The sequence below is a fragment of the Somniosus microcephalus genome, chromosome 2, assembly GCF_052327205.1.
Source record: "Somniosus microcephalus isolate GS21.2 chromosome 2, FLI_Smic_1.0, whole genome shotgun sequence".
Taxonomy (NCBI): domain Eukaryota; kingdom Metazoa; phylum Chordata; class Chondrichthyes; order Squaliformes; family Somniosidae; genus Somniosus; species Somniosus microcephalus.
The window spans coordinates 216,555,724-216,573,889 of NC_140988.1; the positions used below are offsets into that span (position 1 = coordinate 216,555,724).

General features: G+C 45.7%; 1 protein-coding gene across 7 annotated transcripts in view; it reads left to right on the plus strand.

The window, feature by feature from the left end:
- The window catches only part of slc30a9 (solute carrier family 30 member 9), a 181,666-nt gene extending 164,722 nt beyond the window's left edge, over positions 1–16,944 (plus strand). For 6 of the 7 annotated variants that reach the window (XM_085969322.1, XM_085969338.1, XM_085969360.1 and 3 more), the window contains 2 exons: positions 15,912–16,025; positions 16,364–16,944. In XM_085969322.1, coding sequence (XP_085825448.1) covers positions 15,912–16,025; positions 16,364–16,408 — 159 coding nt within the window. In that variant the 3' untranslated portion in view covers positions 16,409–16,944. Of the gene's footprint in view, positions 1–9,525; positions 9,632–15,911; positions 16,026–16,363 lie in introns of all 7 variants that reach the window. The other variant, XR_015073915.1, reaches the window with a different exon arrangement.
- Positions 16,945–18,166: the final 1,222 nt, after the last annotated feature.

The following is an 18,166-nucleotide window of genomic DNA, read 5'->3' on the forward strand; positions in this document are numbered from 1 at the left end:
TTACTGTACCTGCATGTTAACATTCTGTGATTTCAGTACACGGACACCCAAATTCCTCTGCATACCAACATTTAGCAGCACGGTGGCATAGTGGTTAGCACTGTTGCCTCACAGCGCCAGGGACCCGGGTTCGAATCCGGCCTCGGGTGACTGTCTGTGTGGAGTTGGCACATTCTCCCCGTGTTTGCGTGGGTTTTCTCCGGGTGCTCCGGTTTCCTCCCACAGTCCAAAGATGTGCGGGGTTAGGTTGATTGGTCCATGAAAAAAATTGACCCTTAGTATTAGGGGGATTAAATACATGGGGTTACGGGGATAGGGTGGGATATGTGTTGTTGTAGGGGTTACGGGGATCGGGTGGGATATGTGTCGGTGCAGGCTCGATGGGCCGAAATGGCCTCTATCTGTACTGTGAGGTTTCTGTGATTTCTGTGATTTACTAGTCTCTCACCTTTTTAAAAAAAAATGTATTCTACTTTTCTACCTACCAAAGTGGAAAATTTCACACTTCCCCATATTATACTCCCCCTGCCACCTTCTTGCCCAATCACTTAACTAGTCTATATCCCTTTGCGTCCTCCTCCCAGCTTACTTTCACACCTAGCTTTGTGTCACCAACAAACTAGGTTACATTACACTCGGTCCCCTCATCTGAGTCATTGATATAGATTGTAAATAGCTGAGCCCAAGCACTGATCCTTGCAGCATTCTATTAGTTACAACCTGCTAATCCGAAAATGACCTGTTTATTCCTACTCTGTTTTCTGTCCATTAACTAATCCTCCAGCCAAGCTAATATATTGCCCACAATCCCATGAGCCCTAATCTTGTGTAACCACCTCTTATGTGGCACCTTATTGAATGCCTTCTGAAAACCCAAATATACTATATCCACTGGTTCCCCCTTATCTACCCTGTCACTTACACCCTCAAAAAACTCTTAATAAATTTGTGAACACAATTTCCCTTACATAAAACTGTGTTGACGCTGGCTAATCATATTGTGATTTTCTAAGTGCCCTGTTACAACGTCCCTACTAATAGGTTCTAGCATTTTCTCTACTGCTGATGCCAGGCTAACTGGCTCATAGTTCCGTGTTTTCTCTCTCTCCCCCCTTTCTTGAACTGCAGGGTTACATTTGCTACCTTCCAATCCACGGGCACCGTTTTAGAATCTAGAGAATTCTGGAAGATCAAAACCAATGCATCCACTATCTCTGCAGCCACCTCTTTTAATACCCTCGAATGCATGGAATGCATGCCATCAGATCCAGGAGATTTGGCAGCTTTTAGTCCCATTAATTTTTCCAGTACTTTTTCCTTTACTAATATTAATTACTTTAAGTTCCTTAATCTCATTAGACCCTTGGTTCCCTGCTATTTCCAGTATGATTTTTGTGTCTTCTACTATGAAGACAAATATAAAATATTTGTTTAAAGTCTCTGCCAATTCTTTATTCTTCATCATAATTTCTCCTGTCTCTGCCTCTAATGGACCCATGTTTACTTTTGCTAATCTCTTCCTTATTACATACTTGTACAAGCTTTTACAATCTGATATTTCTTGCTAGATTATTCTCATTCTATTTTCTCCCTCTATCAACTTCTCAGACTTACTACTCTTTTTCGCAACATTGTAAGCCTCTTTTGATCTAATATCAACCTTAACTTCTCTAGTTAGCCACGGTTGGATCACGTTTCCCGTGGAGTTTTTTGTCCTCAAGGGAATGTATATTCATTGAGAATTATGAGTTATAGCTTTAAATGTTTACCATTGCTTATCTAAGGCCATATCTTTTAATCTAATTTCCCAATCTACCTTAGCCAACTCGCCGCTCATACCTACGTTATAGGCTTTGTTTAAATTTAAGAGCCTAGTTTTGGACTTAACCACATCACTCTCAAACTCAATAGGGAATTCTATCATATTATGATCACTCTTCTCCAGATGAACCTTTACTATAATACTAATTAATCCTGTCTCATTACACAATACTAGGTCTAAAATAGCCTGTTCCCTAGTTAGTTCCTTGACATATTGTTCTAGAAAACTGTCTCGAATGCATTCAATGAACTCATCCTCCAAGCTACTTTTGCCAATTTGGTTTGTCCAGTCTATATAAAGATTAAAGTCCCCCATGATTATTGCATTACCCTTGCTGCATGCTCCTCTAATTTCCTGATTTATACTGTGATTATTACAAAGTATTTGCAGCACAGGAACAGGCCATTCGGCCTAACAGGTCCATGCCAGTGTTTATGCTCCACACGAGCCTCTTCCCACCTTTCATCTAAGCCCATCAACATATCCTTCTATTCCTTTCTCCCTCATGTGCTTATCTAGCTTTCCCTTAAATGCATCTTTGCTATTCGCCTCAACTACTCCTTGTGGTAGCAAGTTCCACATTCTAACCACGCTCTGGGTAGAGGTTTCTCCTGAATTCCCTGTTGGATTTATTAGTGACTCTTATATTTATGTCCCCTAGTTCTGATCTCGCCTGCAAGTGGAAACATCTTCTCTCTGTCTACCCTATCAAACAATTTCATAACCTTAAAGACCTGTATCAGGTCAGCCCTCAGTCTTCCCTTTTCTAGAGCCTGTTCAGTCTTTCCTGATGGGTATAACCTCTCAATTCTGGTATCATTCTAGTAAATCTTTTTTGCACCTTCTCCAGTGTCTCCATTTCTTTTTTATAATATGGAGACCAGAACTGTTCAGAGTGTGGCCTAACCAAGATTCTATAGAAGTTCTCTGCTTTTAATTCTATCCCTCTAGAATGGAACACCAGCGCTTTGTTTGCTTTTTTTAATGGCCATATTAACCTGCATCACTACTTTTAGTGATTTGTGTATCTGTAACCCCAGATCCCTCTGTTCCTCTACCCCATTTAGACACTTAGGGGGTGAGTTTTGCCAATGGGGAGCTTTTGAAGGCAGGACACCCACTTGTCGGGTTTCAGTCCCGCCTCCAACAACTTCTGGCCAACCCACGCTATTTTCCCTCGATTGTCCTTGTTAAGCCGGCTTAGCAGGCCAATTGAGGGACAGCCGGTTGCAGAGAACGTCAATGTATGACGTTTCATCTGTCAAAAATTTTTGACAGATCAATTGTGAAGCTGTCAAACAGTGACATTCTCTGTAGTTTGATGAGGTCTTGAATTCAAGACCTCATCAAACCTCTTTCTTTTGCAGAAATTAGATGGTTGTTGCATTGGAGAATGCAACGGCCATCTGTCATCTCCAACGCGGAGGTACGAGACTCTCTGCATACCCACCGACTGAAGCCTGCAGGAAGAAACAAAGGTAAGTAGGCCTAGAAATTCAGTTGCGTTCGGCAGCCGTTAGCGCCATAAGAGGAGTAGATTTCGAGCGCTAGGCACTTTGCGCCCGGGCGCAGAGCGATCTGCGCCTACACCCAACTTCAGTTGACATTTTGCGCCGGCGCAAGCGCGCGCACCTTATGACGTCATTTCGTCGTGCAAAGCCGTTTGTGCGCCCCAAACTGGAACTTCAGTGGCGCCCGCCCAATGTGGGCGTGGCGCTGTTAAGAACTGTGAAGTGGAACGCAGCAGAGGCCCTGCAGGCCTCGGGGAGCGCTAATTAAAGGGCACTTAGACTGAGGTATAAAGGCCAGCCATTTTGCTGCAATGACTTTAGTGCTTTGGATTTCTGGACAGAGACCAAGGAACAGACCTTACTGATTTGGGACAACATAGGAGAGGTATTTTTGGCTTCTGGCCAGAGCTTGGAAATTTGACTCATTGTGATTTGACTGTTTGCAAGTATATTATGGGGGCTGCATGGGGTTCCAACCCTCAGTTCCAGCATTATGTGCGAAGGGCTCGCAGACGCTGTGTGAGAGGGGCAGCCATGCCTAGACGCAGAGGGGCCATCAGGCGTCGGCAACGTAGGCCTTATCCACTCAGGGAATACCGGCAGCAGGTGTCCTATCTCACCATGACTGCCGCGCATTGTGTTAAGAGGCTGCGCTTCAGAAGGGAGGTGGTTGCAGAGATCTGCCAGCTGCTTCACAGAGATCTGCGTCCACAGCTGATGTGCAGGACGTCTGTCGGTGGAAGTGAAGGTCACGGTGGCTCTGAACTTTTATGCAAGCGGCTCCTTCCAAGCCGCTGCTGGGGACATAGCGAACATCTCCCAGTTCGCCGTGCATCGCTGCATCCGGCAGGTCACTGATGCCCTTTTCGCAAGGAGACACCAATTCATCTCCTTCCCCATGACCCTAAAGAGGCAGGAGCAGCGTGCAGTCGGATTTGCCAGGATCGCCGACTTCCCCATGGTGCAGGGCGCCATTGACTGCACGCATGTGGCTATGCGGGCACCTATCGACAATGCCGAGGATTACCGCAACCGGAAGGGCTACCATTCCCTCAATGTACAGCTGGTGTGTGACCACAGGCAGCGCATCCTAGCTGTCAATGCCCGCTTTCCAGGAAGCAGCCACGATGCATTTATCCTGCGCCAGACTACTGTGGCTGACATGTTCCAGGCACAGCCTCCCCCAAGGGGATGGCTTATCAGGGACAAGGGCTACCCTTTGTGTACATGGCTCATGACCCCGCTCCGCGCGCCCAGGACCCCTGCTGAGGAGGCATACAACGAAAGCCATCAAGCCACAAGGAACATCATAGAGCAAACGATTGGCGTCCTCAAGCAACGGTTCCGCTGCCTGGATCGTCCCGGCGGATCTCTACAGTATTCGCCGGATAGAGTCTCCCAGTTCGTCGTCGTTTGCTGCATGCTGCACAACCTGGCTATCCGCAGGACTCAGGCACTGCCACCTCACGTTGGACCACTACCTCAGGAGGACGAGCAGGAGGACCATGAGGAGGAGGAGGAGTACCAGCCCAGGAGGGAGCCACAAGGTCCAAGGGCCGTCCGCCGGCGGCTTATTGAACGACACTTCTAGGCCCCCTGTCAGGGAATGGCTTGTGGCAATGAACGCACCTGAATGCAGCCGCTCCGCAAGCCCTCAGCCGGTTAACGCAACAACCACTTGAAACGTGACACATGGACAAGCTGAATAAATAAAAAGCTTTATTTAACAAACTCGGGGCCCTTCCCACATGAAACACAAAAACAGACAAGACCCCCAAAAAACAGTCAAAAACATATCTCACTCCCACAACCTGGGGAGGAATAACAAAACTTGTCCATCCAATTGGCCTTCATCCTCGGCCTTACCAAGACAAACCCCCCCATACAGAACACAAACACCCCCATCTAAAAAAAACATTTGCCATCATCTTCGGCCTTACCAAAATAAACCCCCCCCCATACAGAACACAAACACCCCCATATAAAAAAACATTTGGCAACACACTCTACTTGGTGTGCCGAGAGGGCGAGTCCTTGTGCAGGCTTCTCCGGCCCCTGCCCGACCTGCTGCTCCGCCTCAACCTGGGCCCTGTGGGTGTTGGAAGGCTCCTGAGGGGCACAAAGCGTGATGGCAGATGCCCTTGGGGGTCGGCCTAGACGAGGTCCGGCCCTGGAGGGGCCGGCTGCTGACTGCTGTGGCTGGGCAGCATCCGTCTCTCCAGCAGCTCGTCGCAGCTTTGCTGGGGGAGTGGCAGTGGCGGCTGCAGCAATGGGGGCAAGCTGGCTGATGCCAGGCGCTCGCTGGTCGCCAGAGACACTGGCACTCGGCCGGGCTGGCACTGCAGCAAGCGCAGCAATCTGGTGAAGGCCAGACCACTGTGCTGCAGCAGCGCGGCGGGTGCCCTGGCGATGCGTCCGTGACACAGCGAGTGTGGCAGAAGTGAGTGCCCGTAATGCCCTGGTCTGTGCCCGCATCAGACCAGCCAGTGTCTGCACGGCACCACTCATGAACTCTCGACTCGCGTCCTGTGCTGCCGCGAGTTGTTCGACACCCCTGGCCTGTGAGTCCCCGAAATCGGCCACACTATGAGCCAGGGACTCAATGGCCTGAGGCCACTGTCCCACAACCCCCATGAACTCGGTGTGGCGCCGCTCCGAATCCGCGGACATTTGATCAAGGAGGCGCACCTCCTGGGCGAGGACCGTCTCCGGACTGGAGGCCGGACTCTCCCTCTGGGGAGAAGGCCGCCGAGCTGGCCGACCCTTCCCGCGTGGCTGGACGCCACTGGGCCCAGCAACTGCCCTCCCCTGCAACACTTCCCCCCCCTCTGGGGAGAAGGCAGCCGTGCTGCCCGACCTTTCCCGCGTGGCTGGACACCACTGGGCACAGGAGCTACACCCCCCTGCAACACTTCCCCCTGGCTCTCCTCCAGGCAAGACGTGTCCCCTCCATTGCCGTCCCCTGGCGCGGATGAGGGTTCCCCCGATGTGCCGTCTTCCTCGTTGTCCTCCTCTTCCGAGGGACTGACACTCGCAGCTTCAGGGACCTCCTCCTCACCAGCTGAAAGCAGGAAGGCGCAAGAGTAGCTTTAGAGTGAGGACAGGGCGTCAGCGAGGGAGGCATGAGTGGTGGCATTATGCGCATTGGTGGGACAGTGGCAAAGGATGTAGATCTGAAGCGCAAGGGGAACGAGAGAGGTCCAAACGGTCATGTCCTTACCATTGGGGCCCAGCACAAGGTCGGCATCTCCAATAGCAACGGGGCCAATCACCCGGGCACGCATGAGTCGAGCCACGCGCTCCTCCAGGTCACTGAGCTCCTGGAACTGGACACGGCCTCCCCCGGTGACAGTCCGGCTCTTCAGATTCTGCGCCAGCTTGGCCTGCAAGAGAAAGGACGGCCTCTAAGTACAGTGTGGTGCCCTGTTGTTGTGTGCACTGCCTCCCATGGTCGAATAGCTTGGCCAGTGTGTCAAGTGCAGAAAGTGCTACTGATGATCATGCCAGTGCCATAGCTGCTGGAGGAGGGCTGGCCATTAGGCCTTTGAGGTCCCTTTGCCCATAATGTGAGGTGCACATGCAAGGATGAGGAGGACACTGGAAAGGGTACTCACCCTGACCAACCGAGTGAGGTCGTTGAACTTCTTGCGGCATTGGTCACCAGTCCTGGGGACATCGCTGTTGGCTGTGACACTCTGGGAGATTTCCCTCCAGGCTCTCCTGTACAGCCTCTTGGGAGCCTTCTTGCCACTGTCCGGGCACAAGATATCTCTTTTCTTCTCCAAACCCCTAAGCAGCAGCCTCAAAGCATGCTCTGAGAAGCGCTGCGCTCGTTCACGGGCCTTCTACATAGCTTCAGGCGCTATTTGGGTCCAGCAGCAGTGTTCAGGCCTAGCTGGAGGGCTCCACTATCCAGGGCGTGGCAGCAGACCAAGTCGACCCTTCCCCCTTTTAAGAGCTGGCCGGCGTCAGGGTGTCTGCTGTCAATCAAAACATGACCGCACCTGCGCTGTGCCCGGCCTCGGCGTTATCACTCTGCACCGCCGGCTTAGCGCCTAAAGATAGGGGTGCAACGCCAGTTTCAGCGCTCGCCCAAACTCCTTGGCCAAAGCTACTGAATATCGGCGAAGTGGCCTCCACTTTCCGGCGGGCGCTAACTTTAGCGCCCGCCCGACTTTACCGCCCCAAAAGTGGCTATACTGAATTTCTAGGCCGTACACTTTTACTAACACTTTGCACTTACCTCAGATACTCACCTCTCCACACTTGCAGCCATCACTTACCTTCACAGCACACTTTAGCACCGACCCCCGCAGACCCACTACTCGCCTCGCTGATCTGGTGGGCTTCAGAGTCTTTGGGAAGCCTGCAATTGTGAGGGCAAAAAGGGGATAATCATATTTTCTGCCTGTTAACAGGCACTTAATAGGCTTTAATCCCTTCCCACCTCCAAGGAGACGGGACCCAGCTCGGGGCGGCTACCCGCCTCCTGGGAAGATGGCTTGGGGCCGGGTTGGGCACCCGCCCCCAAATTCTGCCATTTTCCTGGCAGTCCCGCCTCCATATCCGCCTCCCCAAGGCTGGCAAGATCGTGCCCTTATTTTCCAAGGAGTATGTGGCTGCCTTATTCTTCCTACCACAATGTACTACCTCGCACTTATCTATATTGAAGTTAATTTGCCAATTAAACACCCATTCTGCAAGTTTATTAATGTTTTCCTGTATTTTGTCACACTCTTCCTCTGTATTAACTACATAGAGTCATAACAGCACAAAAGGAGGCCATTCAGCCCATCGAGTCCGTGCCGGCTCTCTATAGAGCATTCCAGTCAGTCCCATTCCCCCGCTCTATCCCCGTAGACCTGCAAGTTTATTTCCCTCAAGTGCCTATCCAGTCTCCCCTTGAAAACATTGAGTGTCTCCACTTCCGTCGGCAGTGAGTTCCAGGTACTCACCACTCACTGCGTAAAAAAGTTTTTCCTCACGTCCCTCCTGTATCTCTTACCCAAAACCTTATATCTGTGTCCCCTAGTCCTTGTGCCATCAACTAGTGGGAACAGCCTTTCCCCATCTAGCCTATCCAAACCCGTCATAATCATGTACACCTCTATCAAATCACCCCTCAACCTCCTTTGTTCTAATAAAAACAAATCCAGCTTCTCCAACCTGTCCTTGTAGCTAAGATCCCCCATCCCTGGAACAATTCTGGTAAATCTCCTCTGCACCCTCTCAAGGGCCTTCACATCCTTCCTAAAGTGTGGTGACCAGAACTGGATGCAATACTCCAGTTGTGGCCTAACCAGCGTTTTATAAAGGTTCAGCATAACTTCTCTACTTTTGTACTCAATACCTCTATTTACGAAACCCAAGATCCCATATGCTTTTCTAACCACTCTCAATATGTCCCGCCACCTTCAGGGACCTATGCACATTAACACCCAGGTCCCGCTGTCCCTGCACACTCTTTTTAAAACTGTACCATTAAGTATATATTGCCTCTTCCTGTTCCTTCTGCCAAAATGCATCACCTCACACTTCTCTATTAAATTCCATCTGCCACTTGTCTGCCCATTCTGTTAGCCTTTCTATGTCCTGTTGCAATCGATTGGTATCATCCTCACTGTTTGCCACACCCCCAAGTTTGGTGTCATTGGCAAATTTAGAAATTCTACTCTGTATTCCACTATCCAGGTCACATATATATAAAAAGCAGTGCTCTCAGCACTGACCCTTGGGGAACACCACTGTCTACCATCCTCCAGTCTGGAAAAACAGCCATTTACCACAACTCGCTGTTTTCTGTCCTTAAGCCAATACCTTATCCAAGCTGCCACTGACCCACCTATTCCATGAACCTCAATTTTGTTAACCAGCCTTTTATGTGGTACTTTGTCAAACGCCTTCCTAAAATCCATGTAGACAACATCCATTGCATTCCCTTCATCAATCCTTCCTGTTACTTCATCAAAAAATTTAATTAAATTAGTGAAACACGATCTACCTTTTACAAATCTGTGTTGGCTCTCCTTAATTAGCTTAAACCTCTCCAAGTGCCCGTTAATTTTTTCCTTTATTATTGTTTCTAAAACTTTACCACCACTGATGTTAAACTGACCGGCCTGTAGTTACTAGGATTGTCCTTACACCCTTTCTTGAACAATGGTGTCATATTTGCTACTTTCTAATCCTCAGGCACCTCCCACGCATCTAGGGAAGATTGGAAAATTATGGCAAGCCCTTCCGCTATCTCCTCCCCCAACTCTCTTTGCAACCTGGGATGCAAGCCAGGTTGGACCAGGTGACTTATCCACTCTAAGCATACCCAGCCTTTCCAGTACATCCTGTCTATCAATTTACATCCCTTTCATTGCTTCTACTTTTCCACTTCTACCGATATTTTGTCAGCATCCACCTCCTTAGTAAACACCGATACAAAAGTACCCATTGTGTATTCTAGCCTTGCCCTGCGCCTCTAAGCATATGTCACTTTCTTTGTCCCTAATAGGCCCCACCCCACCTCTTACTACCCACTTATTGTTTACATGTCGGTAGAAGATTTTTGGGTTCCCTCTTATGTTAACCACCATTCTACTCTCATATTCTCTCTTTGCCAATCTTATTTTCATCTTCACTTCCCCTCTCAACTTACTGTATTTGGTCTGGTTCTCCCTTGAAGAATTCACCTGACATGCATCATACACCCTCTTTTTGTTTCATCATCTTCTCTATCTCCCTCGTCATTCAAGGAGCCCTTGCTTTGGTTTCCTTACCCTTCCCTCTTGTTGGAATGTACCTAACCTGTACTTGGAACATCTCCTCCTTAAAGATCACCCATTGTTCCGTTACAGTTTTTCCTGTCAGTCTTCGGTTCCATTTTACCCTGGCTAGATCCTTTCGCATCCCATTGAAGTTAGCCCTATTCCAGTTTAGAAGTTCCACTCTAGATTGTTCTTTGCTCCTCTCCATTGCTAATCTAAATCTTATGATACGATGATCACTCATACCCAAGTGTTCTCCCACAGACACTTGGTCGACCTGGCCCACTTCATTCCCCAGCACCAGATCCAGCAGTGCCTCCTTCCTAGTTGGGCCAAGAACATACTGGTCAAGCAAATTCTCCTAAACACATTTCAGAAATTCCTCCCCCTCCTTTCCCTTTACCCTAGCATTATCCCAATCGATATTTGGGTAATTAAAGTCCCCCAATATCACCACTCTATAGCTCTTGCATATCTCTCTGATTTCCCTGCAGATTTGCTCCTCTACCACCCTCTCACTATTTGGAGGCCTGTAGAATACTCTCAATAGCGTGATCATACCCTTTTTGCTCCTCAACACTTACAAACTGGATTGTGCCTTATCCCCTCAAGAACATCCTCCCTTTCCAACACTACAATGTCTTCCTTAATCAGCACTGCCACCCCACCTCCCTTTTTTCCTTCCCTATCTTTTCAGACACCTTGAACCCTTGAATATTAAGTGCCCAGTCCTCACTGTTTTTAAGCCACGTTTCCGTTATTGCCACAACATCATATTGCCACACGGCTAATTGTGCTTATAGCTCACCAACCATATTCACCACACTTTGTGCGTTTACGTACATGCATTCTAAACCTATTTTTGAATTTTTCTGTCTTTCTTAGTCTGCTCCTCCTATCTAATGGTAGCATTTTCTTCTTTAGCACTACTAACTTCTCTTGTACTATCCACACTCACTCTTTTATGCACCTTATTCCTCTTTTCTACTCCTATATGCTGGTGCCCATCCCCCTGCCAAGCTAGTTTAAACCTTCCCCAACAGCACTAGCAAACCTCCCCGTGAGAATATTGGTCCCGGCTCTATTGAGGTGTAACTCGTCCGGCTTGTACAGGTCCCACCTTCCCAAAAATGGTCCCAATGCCTCAGGAATCTAAAGCCCTCCCTCCTGCACCATCTCTACAGCCACGCATTCATCTGTTCTATCCTCATATTCCAGTACTCGCTAACACATGGCACCAGGAGTAATCTGAAGATTACTACCTTTGAGGTCCTGCTTGTTAATCTCTCTCCTAGCTCCCTTTAGTCTGCCTGCAGGACCTCATCCCTCTTTCTGCCTATGTCGTTGGTACCTATATGGACAACGACTTCTGGCTGTTCACCCTCCCCCCCCCCCCCCCCCCCCCTCAGAGTGCCCTGCAGCTGCTCAGTGACATCTTTGACCCTGGCATCAGGGAGGCAACATCCCATTCTGGAGTCACGTCTGCGTTCACAGAAACGCCTATCTGTTCCCCTAACCAATGAATCCCCTATCCTTATTGCTCTTCTACTATTCTTCCTCCAACGCCCCCCCCCCCCCCCCCCCCTTGCAGCTGAGCCACCCGTGGTGCCGTGGCCTTGGCTCTGGCTGCTCTCCCCAGAGGAGCCATCCTCCCACCAGTTTCCAGAACTGTGAACCGGTTAGCGAGCGAGATGCACTCTGGCGATTCCTGCACTACCTGCCTGGTCCTCCTTTTCTGTCTGGTGGTCACCCATTCCCTCTCTGCCTGCACATTCTGAGGCTGCGGGGTGACCACCTCTAGAAATGTGCTTTCCAAGTATTTCTCAGCCTCGCGGATGCACTGTAGTGACTCCAGCTGTCGCTCAAGCTCCGAAACCCGGAGCTCAAGTTGCTGCAGTTGGCGACACTTCCTGCACACGTGGTCGTCCAGGCCGCAAGTAGCGTCCAGGATTTCCCACATGGCACAGGATGTGCAAATCACAGGTCTGAGCTGCCCTGCCATGCCTCTATTTACCAGACTGTGGAAGTAATTTAGCAGAAATAAACTTAAAACTCAACAAGAAACACTCAACAGCTACCCACCAATTATCACTTCCCTCTATTAAATAGGCTATGAACTACTTAGCAGAAATATGCTCAAAACAGAACAAAAAAGAAAATTACCACAAATAATCACCCGATACTCATCTCTCAGCTCCCTTGTGCCAGCGACACCTTTGAATTCTGATGTCACTCATTCGTTGGTTCGCTTGCCGACTGTCTCCCTCGCAGGTAGTCCGCTCACTCAGATGCCCAGGCCTCTGCTCCACGCTGCCTTTATCCCCGGTCTCTGACTCTGTTCCTCCCACAGGTCCACTCACTCAGACTGTACTGCTGCCCTGTGACGTCACGCCTTATTTTTTGGAAATCATGGAAGGTCCCGCCGCCGCTGCTGGTGTCTCCAATTAGGTCCGCGCTGTTTAAAGTACTCTGTCGCTCTGGCTCTCCGCTCCCGCGCTGTTTAAAGTATTCTGCCGCTCTGTCTCCGCTCCCGCGCAGTTTGAAGTACTCTGTCGCTCTGGCTCTCCGCTCCCGCGCTGTTTAAAGTACTCTGCCGCTCTGTCTCCGCTCCCGCACTGTTTAAAGTACTCTGCTGCTCTGACTTTCCTCTCCCGCGCTGTTTAAAGTACTCTGTCGCTCTGGCTCTCCGCTCCCGCGCTGTTTAAAGTACTCTGCTGCTCTGTCTCCGCTCCCGCGCTGTTTAAAGTACTCTGTCGCTCTGGCTCTCCGCTCCCGCACTGTTTAAAGTACTCTGTCGCTCTGGCTCTCCGCTCCCGCGCTGTTTAAAGTACTCTGCCGCTCTGTCTCCGCTCCCGCGCTGTTTAAAGTACTCTGGCTCTCTGCTCCCGCGCTGTTTAAAGTACTCTCCCAATTTGGTGTCATCCACAAATTTTGAAATTGTACTTCCGATTCCCAAGTCCAAATCGTTTATATAAATGGTGAAACCCAGTGGTCCCAGCACCGATCCTTGTGGAACACCACTTCCCACCTTTTGCTAATCTGAGTAACTACCTCTCTAACACCTACTCTCTGTTTTCTGTTTTGTAGCCAGCTTGCTATCCATTCTGCTACTTGTTCCCTAACTCCCATGTTCTGACCTAAGTCATGAGTCTACAATGCGGTACCTTATATCGGAAATCCAAATATATTGCGTCTACTGCATTACCTTTATCTACCCTTTCTGTTACTTTTTCAAAGCATTCAATAAGGTTGGTCAAGCATGACCATCCGTGCAGACTACTCCATTATATTTCCAGTTTCTAGATGTTTTTCTATTGCATCTTTGTGTAAGGATTCTATTATCGTTCCTACAACCAACGTTAAGCTAATCGCTCTATAGTTCCCTGGACTTGTTCTATTTTAGATATATAATGAATCACATTAGATGTCCACCAGTCCTCTTGCACTACAGGTGCACTATCCCTTATCTGAAACCCTTGGGACCAGATGTTTTTCGGAATTTGGAATTTTTCAGATTTCAGAATGGTATTCAGAATCAGCATGTAACACCCTAGTGGGGGTCTGGGCAGCACCCCGTAAGCAAACACATTAATATTTCTGCAGCGAACCTTATGAATATTCACACTGAGTGGGATAAATAAAGACTATAAATAGTATTACAGTTTATTTGTACAGTAATACAGGAAACTTTGTGCTATCCGGAGCTGAGCTATCCAGCAATCTGGAGCCACCGGCAAAAATCAGCAGCTGTTTTTTATTCTTTTTGTTTGTTTTTTTTTGCTTTGTTTGAACAGTCAAGCTGTGCAAGGTCTGTAGCTATAGCAACAGCTTCAGCTACAGAGCTTTAGGGCCACACCCGAGTGTTTAGAAGCTGTTGCTAAGCAACAGTGTTTGTTGTCAAATACGGAGATAAGAATCTCCGTATCTCTCAACATTAACTCTGGAGAGTACGGAAGTTTTGAGGGAACGGCAGCAGCTCGGTCCCGTGGGTGCTGGATAGCACAAAGTTTCCTGTAATTTGGTAAATTAAATAGTGGGATAAATATAGACCATAAATACTCTAGTTACGCTCCACGAAAAACTTTCGGTTTTCAGAGGTTTTCGAATTTCGGAATTGTGGATAAGGGATAGTCTACCTGTATTACCATTCTAATGAATGTATATATGTAATAGTGCCTCTGCTATCTCTTACCTAACTTCATTTAATATATGTGGATGCAATCCATCTGGACCAGGGGGTTTATCCTCTCAAGTTTGATTAGTTTATCAGTTATCTCCCCCCTTTCTATCTTAAATGTCTTTATATCTTTTTTGATCTCTTCTAATGTCATGTCCACCATGTTAGTCTCCCTGGTAAATAACGAGGCACGGTAATTATTTAATATTTCTGCCATTACCTGTGAGTTTATCATGTGTATCCCTGAGTGGCCCTATCCCTATATTGATTTTTCTTTTGTTATTTATGTGTCTGTCAAATACTTCACTATTTATGTTTATATTCCTTGATCATTTAATTTTGTAGTTTCTCTTTGCCTTCCTAATTGTTTTTTTGTCACCTTTCCTAACCTTTTCGTATTCCCTTTTGTCATCCTCGCCTTTGTTGTCTATGTATTTACGGAATGCATTTTTCTTAAGTTTCAATTTTGTCCTTATTTCATCCATGGGGTGTCATTACTGGCTAGTTTTTTCTTGCTTGTCAGTGGGATATATTTCTCCTCGACTCTTGATCATCATTTTAAATGTTTCCCACTGCTGTTCTATTTCTTTGTTTATCAGTAAATTTTTTCAGTTTATTTTCTCTAGTTCCATTCTCATCCCCTTAAAATCAGCTTTTTTCTAATTTATTACTTTTGTCTTTGTCTTGCTTCTCAATTTTTATCTTAAACCTTGTTAAGTTGTGATCACTATTGTCTAGATGTTCCCCTACACTCTTGCTTCTCTTATCTGTTCTGGTTCATTGCCCATTACTAGATTCAGCAGTGCTCCCTCTCTTGTGGGACCTTTTTATATTATGGGTAAGAAAGAAGTCCTTCACCCATTGTAAAAACTCACCTTTTGCCAGTTTATTTTGGGGTAGTTAAAACCTCCCACAATTATAATTCTATGTCCTTTACTCATTTCACATATTTCCTTACATATTTTTTCCTCCACCTCCTTTCCACGATTAGGTGATATGTAGTATACCCATGTAAGCGTGGTCGATCCCTTTTATTTCAATCCATATAGATTCTGTTTCTAACCTTCTGTTAGTTATGTCCCTTTTTCCTACTGCCATTATTTTATCTCTAATTAGTACAGCTACCCCATCCTCTTCCTTCCCTATCCTTTCTGATTGTTATAACCTGCAATATTTAGTTGCCAGTCCTGTTTTTTGTAGCCACGTGTCAGTTATTCCTACTATACATCTGGTTCTTCACTATGGATTATTGCCACCAGTTCCCCTATTCCTACTATACATCTGGTTCTTCACTATGGATTATTGCCACCAGTTCCCCTGTTTTATTTTGGATGCTGTGTACATTGCTGTACAGACAGTTTAATTTGTCTTTAAGTTGTTCCTTTTAGTATATTTTAAGTCCTTTTATACTTCCATTTTATAACTGTATTTGTTCCCTGACTGTTTATGCTACCCTTGTTCCTTACCTTGGTCTGACCTTTACTCCCATCTCCTATTTCTTTTATCTTCAGACTTGTGTTATTTTCACCACTATTTTTCTAGTGTTTGATACTGGTGACATTTGGCAAAATAATCTGCTGCCACTGGAACTGATCTAATAGTTCAAACTGGACTTTAAACCTTTCTACCCTTTTATTCTGCAGGAAATTCAGCAGGTAAAAACTCCTGAGGACTTAGAAGCATTTATGCTGAAACATGGAGAGAATATCATTGACACACTGGGAGCTGAGGTTGACCGGCTAGAGGTGGCACTCAAGGTAGGTATCTGTTTTTTCCCTGTTGAACTAAATATATATGTGCTTGTGTAAATGCATTAGTATACTTCTATGTTTTTAGGGCAAATCTGGAACAAGAGATCCAGCAACATGACTAGAAGTAATTTTTCAAGCTGTTGCAGAGGCTGTAACTTGCCAGTATTAGCACCCATGCCCCTCCTCCAAAAAATGTGCTGTCTATGAACATGTGAAACAGCATATGCTAAAATTTTAGGCTTCCTAACATGACTGTAGGTTTAATTCCTACCATTGCGAAATAGTGTTTTGTTTTAAAGGAAAACAAAATGTAGCTTATCAATAAATACTATTTTTGTTTTCAGCAAAAATATCCAGATGTGCGTCATGTGGATTTAGAAATCTTATAATTACTATGGACTATGAAGATGCCAGGAATGTCTAATGAAGAACACTGCAACATACAGAGATAAATATAACTTATTGCAATGCCTGTCGTGGTCATTATAAGTTATTAGCATCACATGTTCCACTAAATGTTGTGTTTTAAGACATTGCACAGTACAATTTATATAAGATTGGCAGACTGTAGAGTTGCAGTGCTATGGAGTGATCTATTGTGTTATAACCACCACGTGGTTAAAGAAATGGTTCTAATATTGCTCATTAGCAGTACAACTGTTTTGAATTTATGGAATGTTATTCTTCAGAATGCCTGTTGTAGTGGGGGAATAGGCAGCTTTGCCACCTGTTCGCAAATTGGGGTGATTGCATAACTTTCTATTGAAACAATTTAGTTGTTTTTGTTCGCTTATGTAATTTATATACTCTAAAATTGCCCAGATTCAAACTGTACACCATTCTGTTTCATAATGTTCAGTCTAGACATAATGTTAGCAGAAAGGGTGAAAGCTAACTGCAAATAAAACCTTTTTACTTATGGGTCCATTGTATTTACTGGTACAATAAGTAAGTATTCAAACGAAAATTGTTTGGCACTATTATTTTTTTTAAAAATCAAGTACTTTAATAAAGATGTGCATGTAAGATTTTATTTTGAAAATGAAGGACATTTTAGAGCAAGGAAAAGGATTTTTTATTATTTAAGTTTAAAGTGTTAGTATTCCTACCAAATGGGAGTGGATATTATGTTTTCTGATTTTAATTATACATTTATCAAATGGTAAGATCCTGCCAGGTGACCTCACTAAATATAAAATCAGAAACCCACAGAAATTGACTTTCTGTGACTTTATGAAATAATGATCGAACCAAAGTGTATTTTATATAGCAGTAGTTAATGTGGGAAATTCAATGGCAGTGCTTTACAAGAGGAGCTGGAATTTGCCTGTTTGCCCTTGTATATTTTTTGGTGTTTTTTTCACCTCGCCAAAAAATTGCATTTTTTGTTAACATTTATCAAGACATAGAAAGCAAAGAACCAGCTATTTAAATTAGAAATTTACAAATGTACTGTTTACATGCACAATAGAGTTGAAATTATGTAATTTGTGTACTCATCTTCTGAAGTTAGACATTCTTTGTCATTTGAACCTAGTGATATTACGATATATGTATATAAGTCTATGAAATAGAAAAATAACTGGAATACACTAGAATTGTTCATGTTTCCTGGCAAAGCATGGAAGGTGGTAGGGCTGTTAGAACTGAAGTAGCTAAGAATGTCTTGAAACAGTGTTCTTTTGTGTTCTGTTTCCTTAATCTCCTTTGTTAAGAAATAAATATACAAGGGAACTGGATGGTGCAGAGGTTTACTAAACCCTTTTGCTTCTGGGACCTGGCTGATGGAGTAAAAGCCTCTTCTCTGCTTGTTGTATAATAGTACTAATTAAAAAGATTTAGATAATTTCTAATGGATCATGTGTCTGGCACAAATTGTGCAGAAATGATAATCTCAGGATAGCTGTTGTGGGAGGTTAAAAATTTATACTTTTGAATTAAATGAGTGCTGTTCTGAGATTGGAGTTCAGGGTCATTGTTAGGACAGAGATAATAAAATTTACCTTGTAATCTAATCTGGAAATAGTTGGAAATCCAAAGTGTTCAGTTCTTCAACAATGGTATCCCTCACCTTGAGCACACAAAAAAGCATTTTTTTCCCCAATTACACATTTATTTACATCTAGCCTTCAAAAAGGTTGCATTTT